General features: G+C 32.6%; 4 protein-coding genes and 2 non-coding genes across 7 annotated transcripts; 4 read left to right on the forward strand and 2 right to left on the reverse strand.

Annotated features, from left to right (window-relative positions):
- The first annotated feature begins 1,573 nt into the window (after positions 1 to 1,573).
- Positions 1,574 to 5,615, forward strand: LOC141604970 (transcription factor MTB1-like). Of its 2 annotated transcripts, none has more exons than XM_074423567.1 (2): positions 1,574 to 1,796; positions 3,352 to 5,615. In XM_074423567.1, the coding sequence occupies exon 2, from the start codon at positions 3,654 to 3,656 to the stop codon at positions 5,439 to 5,441; it is 1,788 nt and encodes a 595-aa protein (XP_074279668.1). In that variant the 5' UTR covers positions 1,574 to 1,796; positions 3,352 to 3,653; the 3' UTR covers positions 5,442 to 5,615. The 2 variants fall into 2 exon arrangements, with proteins under 2 accessions (XP_074279668.1, XP_074279667.1); XM_074423566.1 differs by having other exon boundaries at positions 3,605 to 5,615.
- Positions 5,616 to 5,984: 369 nt separating this feature from the next.
- On the forward strand, positions 5,985 to 6,066 carry TRNAS-AGA (transfer RNA serine (anticodon AGA)). The gene has a single exon. It is a non-coding gene; the product is annotated as a tRNA-Ser (tRNA).
- Positions 6,067 to 6,425: 359 nt separating this feature from the next.
- On the forward strand, positions 6,426 to 7,007 carry LOC141606987 (putative invertase inhibitor). Its single transcript, XM_074426365.1, has one exon. It carries the CDS (start codon positions 6,426 to 6,428, stop codon positions 7,005 to 7,007), a length of 582 nt encoding a protein of 193 aa, XP_074282466.1.
- Positions 7,008 to 7,849: 842 nt separating this feature from the next.
- Positions 7,850 to 8,389, forward strand: LOC141606988 (putative invertase inhibitor). The gene has a single exon (XM_074426366.1). The coding sequence runs from the start codon at positions 7,850 to 7,852 to the stop codon at positions 8,387 to 8,389; it is 540 nt and encodes a 179-aa protein (XP_074282467.1).
- Positions 8,390 to 9,020: 631 nt separating this feature from the next.
- TRNAQ-CUG (transfer RNA glutamine (anticodon CUG)) lies at positions 9,021 to 9,092 on the reverse strand. The gene has a single exon. It is a non-coding gene; the product is annotated as a tRNA-Gln (tRNA).
- A 1,430-nt stretch (positions 9,093 to 10,522) lies between these two features.
- Positions 10,523 to 14,768, reverse strand: LOC141606989 (uncharacterized). The gene is made up of 3 exons (XM_074426367.1): positions 14,334 to 14,768; positions 12,590 to 12,657; positions 10,523 to 10,967 (listed from the first exon to the last, which is right to left on the reverse strand). Exons 1-3 carry the CDS (start codon positions 14,766 to 14,768, stop codon positions 10,529 to 10,531), a joined length of 942 nt encoding a protein of 313 aa, XP_074282468.1. The 3' UTR covers positions 10,523 to 10,528.
- Between the last annotated feature and the right edge of the window lie 1,627 nt (positions 14,769 to 16,395).

The following is a 16,395-nucleotide window of genomic DNA, read 5'->3' on the forward strand; positions in this document are numbered from 1 at the left end:
TAAAATGTATTTATAAAATGGAGAAAGTATATAATCACATGTGTATTATGTATTTTATTCCCACAACCATAAGTCCATAATTCAGAGGGTCGTTAGATACTTAGCGAATCATTGTTATCACATATGGCAATAATGATCATGAACCTCATTAACTTTGTTGTCCACTTTGTTTTCTTTTGTTTTTTTATTTCTAAATATGTTTGCTTAAGACAAAGAAATATCTATTTTAAGTTTAAAACAGGTTAAATAAGATAGATAAAATAAAAGTAGAAGACATTTAAGTTTGCAAAAGAATTATCCCATTTATGCAAGTGTAATGTTATTTGACACGTTCTAATGTTAAAACATACTCTATCCAATTTCCTATTATCTTCTCTCTTTTATTTTCATACTAGTTTGGTTATCTTCACTCTTTCTTTTTTTGTTAAGTTTTATTCTTTCTTTATTATTTTTTCTCTCATAAAAAATCAACAACTTCCACTACTTTATTCATTCTTTATTTTTTTATTATTTTCTCTTTCCTATAAACTTAACTACCCACACTATTATATTAATTCTTTCCATTCTTTCTTCCCATTTCTTATTTTTTGTGCCCAAAAGAAACGGAAAATAATAGGAATTTGGAGGGAGTATATCGATTTTAAAAAGGGAAATGATAAATACAACACATTACCCAATGAGTTGTATTTAAGGATTTAATACCCTTTTAAATTTGATATTAATTTAAAAATTAGAGAATAAATTATACATTAATCAATGTAGTTAATACATGTATTAAGTACTTATTTGCTTTTTAACTTCTTAAATACAACCCATTGAACTGTATTTATCATTTCCCTTTTAAAAAACCTACTCTTTTAATTTTAATTTTTGTTTGGTAAATGTCAACTGACATTTCTTGTCTCCATGTTTCCTCTTGTGAGATGGGCTAAAAGTCTAAAACGCCTTAAAAAAATGGACTAGTAGATTATTCTCCTTTATGTTTATACTAAAACTTGATGAATCATCATCTTTATTTATTTAAACAAAATAGTTATTTATATCATTCGTAAGAGTATGACTTTCAATACATTTTAAATATAAGTTGTATAATTTATAAAGAGCATTGATAACACTCTATTTTACTCGTTTTTACCTCACATTTTATTTCTTATTTAGTCAAATTAGTACCCTAGTTAGTAATTATTCACTCATTTCGAAATAATTAGGATATTAGTTAATCTTATCATACTTGTTATCTATTTATATTATATGTCGGAATTTTGGTACTGCTCTCGTATTTTTATACTTATAGGTACCGAGTCAAGTAAACAAAGCGGGTTGAGTCGAGCAAAACCGGAAACAAACCATAAGGAAAGTCAACCACTAGTCCATGACCAATTACTTCACGATTGATTCCATATGCTGCTCATATTCCAATTGCATATCACTGGAAGAGCATTTTTTGGATTGTCTCTTATTGGGCCACTTCGGCCATTATTTACGTCCACTTTGGGCTTCTAATTTAGAGGAGCTACATTTTGGTCCCACCGAAGAAAACAAGGAAAAGAGAGCCGTCATTTTTTTGGGGTTGTGCTGGACACGTGACAGAAGAGAGAGGGCCTTCATTTTTGGCGAGACGGAAGGCAGAGAAAGAGAGCCCCATTTTTCAGAAATTAATTAGGGTTCTAGTCTTATTTTTCTCCCAAATTTCTTCCCTAAAATTAGTTTAGATTAGATTAATTATACTCCAAGATTCAATCTTTTGGGTTTGTAAGACAATTTTCTAGCTTTCTTATGCAATTTCCTTCAAGTTGGTATGAATTATTTCTCCCCCTTCTCTTTTTCATTGTCATTTCTATTATTATTGTGTTTTAATTAATTTAGTCACTTTAATTAGTCAAGTTGTAGTCTTTATTACTCTTACCATGATTAGTGTTAATTTATTCATGTTTAGTCTTGAGATTAGTTGTTAAAGTTTCAATCTTTATCACTTTACTTTGTTTAATATCATGTTTAAAGTAATTATAAATATGTCTTGTGTTAGTTTAAGTATGTTTAGTGAGTAGTATTTTCACTAGGGTTTGATTAATCCCTAACATGCCAAGTTTACATAATTAAATCCCATTTTGATTAGTTGTTGGGTAATTAGTTTGGGTTAATTAAAGGATTTGACTTGTAATGTTTTATTTTGGATTGTTGTTGACTTTTGACCCTTGACCGTCAACGGGAGTTGGCTAGCTTGGGAGTCGGTTCACCTCACTTAAACTAGTTGCCAACTCAAGTTGAGCCCGGGAGGGAGTTGAGTCGATACTACTAGTGTCCTATTATGAGCCCGAGAGGGAGTTAATAGGCGAATTAGAGGCGTTTTCCCCTTGACTATTACCCTAACGATTAATTAACGGGATTTATGATGGTAGATGAGCATATTAGTGGATAAATCGGACCCTAGGCTTTCCTTATTGCTTAAATCTTTATTTCATTACTTGTTTATTTAGTTTAGTAGTCTTAGTTAGTTTAATTTAGTTAATTAGTTTAATATCAATCAATTTCATGATTCACGTAGCTAACTTATAGTCTAAGACAAAACTAATACTCAAACTTGATCTCCTTGTGGTTCGACCTCGACTACCCTACTACATTAGTTGAGTTATTTGTTTGATCGGGGGAGTGCGACAAACCCCGCTATCAAGCATAATGTGAGTACATTTACTCATATTTAAGCACACCATTTTTCATTAGGATAAACAAATATGAAGTAAAATTTTGTGAAACCAGTTTATTTCTTAGATAAATTATTCTATACATCTAAGTCATGATATTATACTTTAGCTGAAACTCAAAACCTACTCGGTAATTTATTGAAATTAACAAAAAAAGACCCATTTTTTTTTTAAAATTTCACCTATATTTTATTTTAATATTTAATATTTTTATTTTAATTTCAATTTTCTCATTCATAAAAATACATAAAAAGAAAACGTGCTAGAATGTGCCTAAGCCTGTCTCAATACGTTAATGCTTACGTACTTAATACTTAATCGCAGCCAGGATCGCCACATTACCCAAAAGTCCTAAAACTCCAAACTCAAGTTTCTGCACAACAAATTTGTATCACCTTCTTCTTCCATTTCTGTATTCCCTTATTTATTTTAGTTTTTCAAGTAATATTTCATATCTTTATTGTGCATTTATAAAGTGGTTATATAATTTGTTTATTTTAATGCAATTTTTTTTGCTGTTTTTTTGTCTTTATAAGATCTGAAATTAAGTGGGTAGTTGTTAAAATATGATTATATGATTTGGGTTTTATTTTAATTTGGAAATGAAGTGGTAAATACTTGTATTTTGTGTTTTTGACTGTGGTAATAGGTCAAGATTGAATCTTTTTGGGGAAAGATTTGAATTATACTGTAGGGAAGCTTTGTGGGGTAGTATCAAATTAAGCATATATAGTTTCGGAAACAGTCTCTTTGTGTTGCGAATACGAGGTTAAGGAGGTAGTTTAATTTGATTTATATAGTTGTTATATTAGGCATATTGGTTTCGGAAATAGTCTCTTTGTGTTGCTAATACAAGGTTAAGGCTGTGTACATTGGACCACCCTTTCCTGATTGCCCCGTAGTTTGCAGGAGTCATTGAGGCACTGGGGTAACGTTGTCCTTGAAACATATATGGTAAAAGTTGAAGTGTGTGATGGTATGGGAGGAATAAAAGAGAGTTTAAATGATGGAGAAAAGGCTATGATAGCCTCATTATTAGGTACAAAAGCTTGTGATTACTTATTAGCAAACCCTCATACAGCTGAGACTTCTTTGGTGAGTGATGAGAATAGTGAAAAGATTCAGAATAAGTTAGCAGATCTTGTCGAGAGTCCAAATACCGCGAATTTTAGCTGGAATTACGGTTTTTTCTGGCAAATTTCGCGGTCTAGGACCCGGGAATTGGTATTGAGTTGGGGGGATGGGTACTGTAGAGAGCCAAAGGAGGGCGAGGAGTCGGAAACTACTCGGTTTATGAGATACCGGATTGAGGATGAAGGTCAACAGAAGATTAGAAAGAGGGTTCTTCAGAAATTGAACAGATTGTTTGGAGGTTTGGATGATGATAATATGGCTTTGAAATTGGATAGGGTTACTGATATGGAGATGTTTTTCTTGGTGTCGATGTATTTTTTGTTTCCTCGAGGTAAAGGTGGTCCGGGGACTTGTTTTGCCTCGGGAAAGCATGTTTGGGAGGCGGATTTGTTAAGTTCTCGGTCTGATTATTGTGTTCGAGCATTTCTAGCAAGATCTGCTGGTATTCAGACTGTTCTAATGATACCTATTGAATTTGGGGTTGTGGAATTAGGGTCAGTGAGATCCATGGCGGAGAACTCAAATTTATTGAGCGCGTTGAAATTGGCTTTTGGGCATACACCGCTGTTTATTCGACCTAAACCTCAAATTCTACATCTTTTATCGCCAAAGAACGAAGAAGACGGCCCTGGTCATCCTCCGTTATCATCAACACCACCTGATCCGATAATTGACCCTTTTGTGAGTCCTAGGTTTGTCAATAGGGTAGATGGATTCCCGGAAATGTATGGACATAATATGAACTCCATAGGCCGGCCTCAATTCCGGGAGAAACTTTCTGTAACAAAGATGGAAGATAAAAGTTGGGATCCTCAAGCGAATGTGAACAAGCTTTCTAGTCCTAGTTGGTCAACTATTCCGGGTATAAAACATGTGACTTCAAATGACATTTTTAGCCCGCAGAATTTTACCGTTCAGGAGTCGAGCCTGCAAGATTATTTCAATGGTATTAACCAATCCCATCATCAAAACCCAGCTCAAATGCAAATTGATTTCAGGGGGGCAGATTCCGAGCATTCTGATTTCGTATCGTCTGTCAGAGAATTCGGGCTATTTGGCTCACTGGACAATTCAATGTCCCGGAAAAGGAGTCAAAGGCCCGCAGATGGCCGAGAAGAACAAGGCAACAGACCCTACAGTCATCTTCTGGCGGAAAGACAGCGTAGGGCGAAGCTTAGTCAGCGGTTTTATGCATTACGAGCAGTTGTCCCCAACATTTCAAGAATGGACAAAGCGTCTTTGCTCGGTGATGCTATCTCGTACATTACCGAGTTGCAGAAAAAGCTTAGTGATTTGGAATCGAGAGAGAACAACAATAATTCTCAAGCCCTGGTTGCGGACTTTGAAATTCAGGTAATCAATGACGAGGTCCTTCTGAGAGTGAGTTGCCCCATGGATTTTCATCCCGTGTCACGTATCATCCAGACATTCAAGGAGAAGGAGATCAAAGTTCTGAAATCGAAGCTTGCTGCAGGCACTGATACCGTTTTTCATACATTTGTTATCAAGTCTCAAAGTTCGGAAGAATTGAACAAGGAAACATTGTTGGCAGCATTATTGCATGCATGTAATCCCTTGGAAACCCCTCCAGCAACCGGAGGATAGAAGCTTTGTAGAGAATAACTATAGTTAAAAGAACCATTACATAATTTTTGCAGATATTTTGGATTTTGCAGCAAGAATTGTGATAAAAAGACGGTGCAAAATGTGTCCAATTGAGAGAATATAGCCAATTGTGTAAATGTGTAATTGACAATAGTCGAATCATAAATTTTGTTCTGTCTTGTTCCTATTTTTATCAATCGTAACGAGCTTGGAGACAAAGGGATTAGCACAAGCTGAATCCACCATGTCCCATAATCCCAAGTTCCCAACACGATATACCTAACTTGACATGTCGGTCGGACGCACATAAATCCTGACCGAATGAACATTCTGCCGTGGCATGACATGAAACCGACGTGATCTGACCCAACTCAACATTGTCCAATATGTAACCTCACTAACATTGCTGGGCTTGATTTTATAAGAACTGTGAAGAGTCATACATGGCACAAGAAATCAACAATGCAGTATTAGTCTTTGGGGATGTGTGTTGTGATGTTTTGAGCGTATAATATACTTTTAACATGAAATAATAGGCAAGAAGTGGACGTGCCGGAGTGGTTATCGGGCATGACTAGAAATCATGTGGGCTTTGCCCGCGCAGGTTCGAATCCTGCCGTCCACGTTTTTTTAAATTTCTTTACTCTCTGCCCTGTGCATTGTTACAAAATTTGTGCATGTACACACCCTTAAACAAAAATCGTATTTTTTAGGACAATATATGAAATGTAATTGTAAACAAATCATTTAAGGAGAAAAAATCACTCAGTGCTAATAATACATGTCAAAATCGAGTTCATTCCAATTTTGCTTCAAACACGTTCTTCGATTTGAACTGAAATCTGATCATATTATTCGAATCGAGTCAATTTTTCCACTATTTCAACATTCAACCTTTTTTATATACGGACTAGTATATATACACACACATACAAATGTGACATATAAAAACAAAACGAACTCATCACGGACGGAAATTCCAAAATGAAGCACAACAAATCATTAATCATTTCCTCATCAATCTTAATTTCCTTCATTATACAATTTTCATTCACATACTCAATAATTTCAGCAAATCTGATACCGGAAACGTGCAAGAAACTCTCTCAAGCCGAGTCGAAAGTATACTACGATTTCTGTGAAGCAGCACTTGGTACAGCACCAGGAAGTGCCAATGCAACAAGTCTAACACAACTCGGGTCCATTTCATTTAATTTAGACATATCCGAAGTCGAACCAATTTTAACCAAAATAGACACTCTTTTAAAAGATCCGAAATCTGAGCTCGACCCGACTACAGTGGACGCATTGAAGGCTTGTACAGAGCTTTATTCGGGTGCCCGTGACGACTTGGTTTCGGGTCTCGGGAATTTTGAAGCAGAGGATTATTTGATGGCTAAGACAAATGCGAGTGGTGCATTAGATAAAGTGGTTAGTTGTGAAAATGGGTTTAAGAAGAAACAAGGGATGGTTTCTGTTTTGTCGACTGAGAATAGTGATTTTGTTAAATTGGTTGCTATTTCTATTGGTTTTACTAAGTTGTTAGGTGTTGCTTTGTTAAATTGATGTGTGTTTTTGTTGCTTTAATGAAAGAGTTAAATTTTAATATCTTTTTATAGGAAAATGAGATAGCGTTATTGTAATACTGAGTTTCTGTATCACTCTTTGTTTCTATAAAGCGGGGTTCGTAATGTGCCATGTGAAAGAGTGGTACTGAAACAGTGTACTTGATAAAACCCTATCATTGTCCTTTTTCATATCTATAGATGTCTCAATAAATTATGTACATTTTCGTTTCAAAAATATTTCTACCTTGATACAATAAAAAAAAAAAACCTTACAAAACGCATGTGCAAGTGAACCGTGAAAAAGTAGATGATGGAAACTGGAAAGTAAGCGTTACTTTGTACATTCATGTTATAGCTTAAAGTTTTTGGAAAAAGTAAATGTAAATAATTTACTAGGAGATTGAGAATAAATTACTATCTGAAATGTCTATTACATAATTTCAACCGTCAATAGATTTAAATGAAATGAAATTTTGTCATAAACTTGTCTTAGAAACATTGCAATATTGTACTCTATAGGTAATATATAATCTTATACCGATAATGAATAATTATATACCTATAACATCAATTAGAATCCTCTCCGTTTTCTAAAAAAAAATGAAGAATCCATTTTCTCTTAACGCTTAAGATTTCATCAAAGTGCGATCATAGACCATAATATCCAACATCCTAGCTTAATTTTCTACTAAAACAATTCTCTCAAACATATGAAAAAAATCAAAATCAAATCAATAATCTTATGGATACGATCTACACACTCTAAATCCATGTATTTAAATTGCGACATCCTCAAAAAAAATAAACAGAACATTAAAAAAAAAAAAATCAAAACAAAAAATGAGGCAACTAATAGTTTATCTAACATTTGTATTTTTCATAACTTTGCGAAGTACAAACGCCATCAACCTCTTACCCGAAACTTGTACAAAGATATCCAAATCCAACCCGAAAATCACATACGAGTTTTGTGTCAAGGTACTCGGGTCAGACCCAAGAAGCTCCACATCCACATTGGAACAGTTGGCTGAAATTTCATTCCAAATGGATATATCAAAGGCAAAGTCCGTTACCACATTGATACAAAAACTCTTAAATGACCCGAAACTAGTCATCCCAGTGATCAAGAGAGCATTGCAGGACTGCTTACAGGTTTATTCAGACGCTTCTGATGAATTGATGGACGGTCTTGCAGCGGTCAAGGCTAAGGATTATAAGACGGCGAATGTCAAAGGAAGTGCTGCATTGACTTCAGCTGAAACTTGTAAAGAAGTGTTCCAAAATGGACAAGGAATGAATCCTAGTCCTAGTCCTACGCCGTTGGAAGTCGATTTTCAGGAGTTGGTTGCGATTTCTCTTGCTTTAACTAACATGCTTTAATCACAAACTATCATTTCAGACGTTGTTAATTTAAGACGAGAAAAATGTGAATTTGAGATCCTTGATCATGTAAACAAACATTGTATCTCAAATAAAAAGAAGTGTCACCAATGTCCAAAGCGAATCAAAGATCATACATTAAGTACCAGTAAGTAGACTATACAACCAGTTGTATAGAAAAGAATATGAGCTTTATAATGAATTATTCGAGCTTAGACTTATACATTACGAGCTTTATTTGAAGAATTTGAGTCCTTTATAAAAATATTGGTTTTAAAAAATTATAATGAAAATCATGAATAGTACTCCGTATATATAATTTCAATTAGATTTTAATTTTAACATCAAAAAATTTAAATATATATAAATAAAAAATTATAAAAGTTTGAAAAAAATATACATAAATTCGTTTATATGAGTTTTGTTGTCTTCATACCACTACACAAACTTTGGAGCATGATTGGTGACCGAATTAGAACGTTGCTGACGTTAAAGTTTGAGAAGGAGAGAGCGTAAGATTACGTATGAGAGGATTCAGTCATTGTTGATTTATGGGATGAAAGTTTTAGGAATTTTGAGAGAAACGAAAAGGAGGGAAGAAAAATGGAAAAACAAAAAAAAGTTAAAAAAGAGGTCCTACCGAGAATTGAACTCGGGCTACTGGATTCAGAGTCCAGTGTCCTAACCGCTAGACCATAGGACCTTGTTGGTATTTAAGTCTAAATTTTAATATAAGAATGGGTCGTTTTCAAATATATTTTGAAACTATTTATATTTATTGGATGAATGTAGGAAGGCTATTGAACGTTTTGAAGCATCATATAGACAAATCGACTTGGGTATGGATATTGCTACAAGAGTTATAATTATAATTTTACGTTAATTCATAATTGATTTTTATTCAATATTTAAGAGAAAATATTAGGCTTCGAGTTTATATTAATCCAATTATTTGAATACATCGTAAACTCATCTCGCTAATTTTGCTTCAAGTTCGTGAATACACTCAAAACGCTAACAATATAAAATTTGTGAGTAGATGTTTCGATATAAAAGTTATTATATGTGACAAAATTTATTTATTACTAAAAACGGGTGTGGTAGTAAAAAAAAATATATAAAATTTGTGAAGGTGAAATTAGTTCCACATACAATAACAATATGTTTTATTTTGTATTGTAAAATCAAGAGCCTAGTGATACTAAAAATCAAATTGCATGACGTCAATATTGTAATGTTGGTTTTCCATTATGAAATATCCAAGGATTATTGAAGAATATCCAAAGATTCTCTGAGATAGTAGACGGAAAAATCAGTATTGAGAGTGAATGTGAGGCTACCACGTGTCTAGTAGTTACTCTATTATACTTTTATACAGATAACTAGTTTTAAATCCGTGCAAAATTACACAGGTATGTATTTGGGCCAGAATTAATGTTTTTTTGATGTATATTTGTTTTTGCATTTCTATTGTACCTATCATTGTCACCTACCAATTTCGGTGTGCGCGGCTGATAGTTTAGATGCCGAGTTTTATATTCCAAGTACATATGCCGTTATTATTGTTTTTTGAAAAAAAAGTTTTGTACCCTGTACTTTTAAAAAATTATGTTATGATTTTGTGGTACAATAATATTAACAAAAATACATGTAATTCATTTTTGTAATTCATTTCCGTTGTATGTTCGATCCCGTATATTACTGTAATTCCTTCCTGAAATTATGTAATTTAATTGTGTAATGTTATTTTAAAAATTATGTAATTTAATCACATTTACTCGCATTTGTAATTAATTCTGCGTAAATGTTATGCATTTTCTTTACACGGAATGTATAAAATTTTATCATAATATTAATTCGAAGAAGTATTCCATAAGATGATTTTATATAATTTGTTGCGAGACGGAATTTATCGCATGTTTGAAAAGACGGGTATCTTAATAATTAAATACGTTGCACACTCATAGGTCCCACCATAACCTGGATTTTCCAAAAAAAAAAAAAAAAAAATGCATTTATGACGTGGCGCGCTGTACAATGAGTATTGTCTTCTGAATTTATATAGATAAGATTTCATATAATCATATCCATTAAGAAATAAAGAGAATTTGAATTTAAACTAGTTTATTTGACTAATGATCAGTTGCCAAAGGTTCTTTCCCTAAGCTGAAATGAGTGTATGGCGTGAGCAAACTCAACCTCATCAAAATCAGGTGCGTAAACGTTGGAAAAGTAGAGCTCGGCTTGAGCCATTTGCCACATTAAGTAGTCACTGACTCGAAGCCGACCACCAGTACGAATTAGTAGATCGATTTGTGGTGCACGAGAACCTCCCGTCGAAAGCTCGCTTTCTAATAGCGCTTCGTCTATGGCTTTGACCTCGATCACCCCATTTTTTACCTTTTCACATACGCTTTTCGTTGCTTGTACTATATCTCTTGTTCCTGCGTAGCATACGGCTAACATAAACTCTAAATTTGTACATTCTCTTGTTGCCTCTTCCACTTCTGTTATCTTCCATTGCAATGTTTGTGGTAGCAACGTCCTTTCTCCAATCACCTTCATTCGTATTCCTTTTCTGTGTTTTTCATTTCTTTAAGTTATATTCCCTCCGTCTAGGTCATTTATTTACATATTTCATTTCAGGATGTCTCATTCATTTGTTTAGCTTTCTATATTAGTAATATTTTTAAAGGATAATTTGATCATACACATAACCTATTGTCAGGGACGAAGCTAGGGCAAAATTATGACCGGGGCCGCTTTGATCCATTTTGTCGGTACCTATACTCATGTATCATAGACCTCGCATCTTTATTTGACATTGTCTGTTACTCCCAATTAGGATAAACAAATGATAGAAACGAGGGTGTAATATTTTTAGATTACATATTAAACACATAATTAAATATTTAAAGTATAAGAATACATTGTTTTCTTCGATAAATTTACTCCGTGTTTTATAAATATTTTAACAATAATTTATGTGAAAGACAAACTTAGAAACAAATAAACAAATGATAGGGATCGGACGAGGGTGTAATATTTTTAGATTACATATTAAACACATAATTAAATACTTAAATTATACGAATACATTGTTTTCTTCGATAAATTTACTCCGTGTTTTATAAATATTTTAACAATAATTTATGTGAAAGACAAACTTAGAAACAAATAAACCTCCTATAAGATAGTTTATATAGTTTATTTAAGGTGAGATGGTTAAAATTATAAAATTATTTACTATATTTACAATACAAGGAGCACTTGCAAAGATAAAAATTGTTCCTTGCTATTCAAATAATCGTATTAGGTAAATATTTCTTTACTAGTTACAAAAATTATTGTTGACAAAAAGGAATTTTAATAAAATATAATAAGGGATAAAGTATTAAGTGCATAACACGCGAGACAAAATAAGAAAATAGTAAGCTATTGTGCCAAGTATGTAGAACCTGCTAACTTCCTACCTGTTTTTGTATTATTCTTTTGGAGTCTGCCCGGGCCATGGCCCATCTGGCCCATGTATAGCTCCGTCCCTGCCTAATGTTCACTTATCACTTAATAACAATATATACAAATGGTCCATTCTCACCTCTTTTTGGTCTTTGTGTAAAACCAAAAGTAAACAAGTAAACCAGCACGGAGGGAGTAGTTGGTTAATGTCACTTAACAACCAATCGGACATCACCCGGTAGTTGTGAATTTAAGTATCAACTCTCACATGCATGTATTACGATTCACTTAACAATTATTCACTTTTACATACCAGTTTTCTAAAATAACTCATTTTTTACATTTTTTTTTTTTTAAATTATTACCTTAAGATACACTTTTATCAAAAAAAAAAGAAGAAAAAAAAAATTCAAAACTCCAAATTAGGTGACTTATTCCGTCTGTTTTTGAACTTATTATGCATTGTTATACATTTCAAAGTATAAATTGGCTAAACCACAAACGTAATAAGTTCATAAACAGACGGAGTAAGTGATTTAAGTTGGAGTTTAAAGCAAGTTTTTGACAACATATAAAATGGAGTTATTCTAAAAAGCTGGTATGTAACCGGGAATAATTTCTAATTTACTCTTATGGTTATTGTAATTTGAATTGCATGTAGCTGAGTCATGATATCATATATTTCAGTAACACCTAATAATTTTCTTTCAATTTTCAAGCAAATGAGCAATGAGTTATTACCTGATAAATTGTTGTCTATTTTGTTCTAAGAAAATTTCGAGCTGTCCAAAGAGGAGATCATTTGCTTCCTACGATTAGAAGGAATGTGAATATTATTGTGACTTGAGTTGTGAGGTTATCTAAAATGTTTTCACGAATCATCTCGTATTTGAATGAGATAAATATGCTTGTTTTTTAGAATTTTTTTTCGTGGAATATATTTTGATAATAAGTATAAATACTTATACGACATTTTTCAAGGTAAACTTTCGACTTAATATTTACAACAATATTTGTTCAAAAATTATAAAAAAATATACCATTAAATTCTTTATTAAAAAGCCCTTTCATATGATAGATATAATACTAATATTTATTCTTATATTTGGAGATATTTTGAAATGTTATAATGACATATACTCCCTCCGTCACGTTCATTTATTTATCTTTGATTTTGGTACAAAATTAAGGATAGAAGAGGAGCTCAATTATAGGATAACAAATAGACCAAATTGAGTGAATGATCAAATAGTCTTTCAAAGGCATACCCAAAATAGAAAGGTAAACAATTGAGTGAGACACCAAAAACTAGAATAGGTAAATAAATGGCCGGAACGGAGGAAATATAAAAAAAAGGGAGTACTATTTTTATTCTCCAACATATTTACGATCAAAGTGCGGAAATTTTAACCTCCAAATAGCAAACTAGTATAGGCCCCGTGCAATGCATTGCATGCACGATGTTTATAGAATTTTACCTTTTAGTATACTATATTTATAGAGTGTAAATTGACAATTCATTATTTTTTAACAATTATAAATAATATTCATAACATGAAATGTTATAAATAATGTTATGAATAATATTTATAGAATTGTTTTTTCATCATTGTATTTTGATTTGAGAGGAAAAAAAAAACAATTTAAATAATATTCATAACATGAAATATGTATTTTAATGAAAAAAAGATTTCATACAGATTTAATGATAGTGTTATAATAACTTTTTTAATAGCATATTTGTTAACTACAACTTTCTTACCGAGAACGAAATTTTTAAATCTAGAAGCAAATCTTAAATATGGAACTATGTGAAATAAGAAAGAAAATAAGAGATTATATCAAAATAGGGGAAATATTTTAGGCGGGAAAACTTTGAGTTTTTCCTATTTATTTAGTATATATGGTTTTTAGTAGAAGTAAAAAAAAAAGTATAGACGTCGTGCAATATATGCACGGTAAATATAGTTCTTGACTTTTTTTAGAGTATTATTTATAGATTTGACATTGACAATTTATTTTTCATGTTTCTTATCATTATATTTTTATTTGAAAAACTAAAACCAAAATCTTAAGAAGTCAAGAATTGAGTATTTTTTATGAATTTTTTTTCTTTTACCGAGAAAATAATGATGTTATTTGGTAATTTTTTACTAATAAATTTTTTAGCCGCAACTTCTTAAAATGACCATGAATTTTTATCGTATTTTTTTTTTAAAAAAACGAACTTGTTTATCATAAAAAACTGAAGATAAATTTGTGGGGAACGTAAAATATTGAATTTTATAAATATTTACATTTAAAAAAATTATGCCAATTTATAACTTATATCATATTCATATGATTCATATTTATAGTATATGCCAAAAATACAAATCACAATTTTAGGAAATATTTTTAAGCGAAAAAAATGGGAATTTCACCTATTCATTTAGTAAATAGAGGATGAAAATAGAAAAAATGGAGGAAGTATATAAAAACTCACTTGGCCTCGTTCCAAGTTTTTAAGAGAATAGACGAAGGAAGTGGCAGTGAGAATCCCCCATTTAATACAAAGGTCAGCAAATACAAGGTTGGCTTCAAAGAAAGGCTCATAGCTTATTAGAGGTTTGTCACGTGCCTTGAGCCACCTTCTGTTTCCATCCAATATTATTGCCACGTGTTTCGGCACGTTGTCTAGTCGGAGATCGGCTTGGGTGTAGTTATTGGTGTTGTCGGCCGCTACATTTACTGCGGGCTGCCCGCGGAGTTGGTGCTTTGTTGAAGAACCGACTCTAGGCGGGCTGCCCGCGGAGTTGGTGTTTTGTGGGAGACACTTTATTGTCAAAGGATATCTAACAGTATCACAGGAGTTGAATGGATACATTTTGAGAGTAGATGAAGAACGTAAAAAATTGTTGCTCTGGAGGAGCTTGGCCATTTCCTTAGATGCAAAAGACAACAATGTTGTACTTTAGGTATTGAGTTTATATACTTGATAAAATATCCATTCCTAATTTGTATATACATTATAATTTATTTATTTTTGTCAATTAAAGCGCACAAAGTCGCATTATAATACAAGTTTTTTTGTCATTCAAAGCGCGCACAAAGTCACATTGCAATATAGCGGAAGGGGATTCGAACCTGGGACAATCTTAACCATTAGACTAAGACATCTCCGGTATATACATTATAATTATGCTAACATATACTCCATCCGTCCCGGTCAATTGTTGTCCTTTGGTTTTGGCACAAAGAGCAAGGAAAAAAAAAAGATGGCCAATAACTAAATAACAAGTGGAACAAATTGAATGAGAATGATCAAATTACGAAACTCCATTTTTCACCTTTTTTCTAATTTGCTGAAATTCCGTGGGTGAAGAGGGCTAGGAGCGAGGGTTCAACATATCTCCTCGAATGACCGATGATGCTTTCACTAAGCCTGTCGTGCCAGCTGAGGCTTCTAATTACCTCGATCGGGTTGAGGAGGAGTCGGCTAATGAGGGATTTCTCCCTTACTGGTTAGAGTTCGAGGGGTTAGGCTGAGATGGTCGTTCGAATGCTAGCCGTGGAAAGGCAGCTAAAGCTGATTCTGTTTACATCGCTATTTTCATTCTTAAAATAGAAAGGACAACAAATGAGTGAGACACCCTAAAATGGAAAAAGACAACAAATAACCGAGACAGAGGGACTACTACGTATACAATATCCATTCCTAATTTGTTTTCTAATAATGGAATTTCATTATACTGTATCATTTTTTTTTGGTGCGAATTATACTGTATCATTTTGGTACTGACTGTTAAATTACTTAAATATAAGTCGTATTGTTTGGACTTTGCCTTTGTATACAATTTCGGCAACTCAATTAGTCCTCTCAGATAATAATCATTCCTGAACTTGCTTTACGAGACAATTAATACTGCACCTCACAAGCTACTATAATATTGTCCTTCTATTCAGAATTTTCTTCCCTTTTTTTATACATAATGATTAAAAAAGTGAATTTTAACAATACAAAACACACAACCCCACATACAACTGAATTTGAACTACATTCGAAAAAGAAAATAAGAAAAAAAAGGTAAATAAACCCAATAAAAAATAGAGAAGAAAACCCTAAACACGAGGGGTAATTAATATTCCACATTTAGCTCACCCGCCCTATCCTTTACCCACAAGTTATGACTACAAAAAGAATATATATTATTGAATTTTGTAACGGCCACATTATTTATGGGAGTTACTATTTCATCCTTAATACAATGCTAGCATAATAACCCATTTAGTATACCATTAATCACCACATTTATATCTGAGTTAATGGGTGCTTATGGGAGTTTTATGGTGTCACTGTACTCCATCCGTCCCGATCAATAGTTATCTATTACTTTAGGCACCAAGATCAAAGAAATATGTTAGATTGATTTTGGACCATAACTATTGACTAATATATACACTCCAAAACGGAAAAAGATAACTTCTCACCGGCACAGAAGAAGTAAGGCACTATTTTTTTTGGACTGAAATTTTTTGAACTGAACTTAATGGACCTGAATTAAACT

The sequence above is a fragment of the Silene latifolia genome, chromosome 10, assembly GCF_048544455.1.
Source record: "Silene latifolia isolate original U9 population chromosome 10, ASM4854445v1, whole genome shotgun sequence".
NCBI lineage: Eukaryota > Viridiplantae > Streptophyta > Magnoliopsida > Caryophyllales > Caryophyllaceae > Silene > Silene latifolia.

Coding starts and splice junctions, on each gene's coding strand:
- LOC141604970 (XM_074423566.1), top strand. CDS start 1,777: ATGCAATTTCCTTCAAGTTG. Junction 1,797..3,604: donor ATGCAATTTCCTTCAAGTTG/GTATGAATTATT, acceptor ATTGCCCCGTAG/TTTGCAGGAGTCATTGAGGC.
- LOC141606987 (XM_074426365.1), top strand. CDS start 6,426: ATGAAGCACAACAAATCATTAATCATTTCCTCATCAATCTTAATTTCC.
- LOC141606988 (XM_074426366.1), top strand. CDS start 7,850: ATGAGGCAACTAATAGTTTATCTAACATTTGTATTTTTCATAACTTTG.
- LOC141606989 (XM_074426367.1), bottom strand. CDS start 14,768: ATGGCCAAGCTCCTCCAGAGCAACAATTTTTTACGTTCTTCATCTACT. Junction 12,658..14,333: donor AAAACTTGGAACGAGGCCAA/GTGAGTTTTTAT, acceptor TTCTAATCGTAG/GAAGCAAATGATCTCCTCTT. Junction 10,968..12,589: donor AATAGACAACAATTTATCAG/GTAATAACTCAT, acceptor TGAAAAACACAG/AAAAGGAATACGAATGAAGG.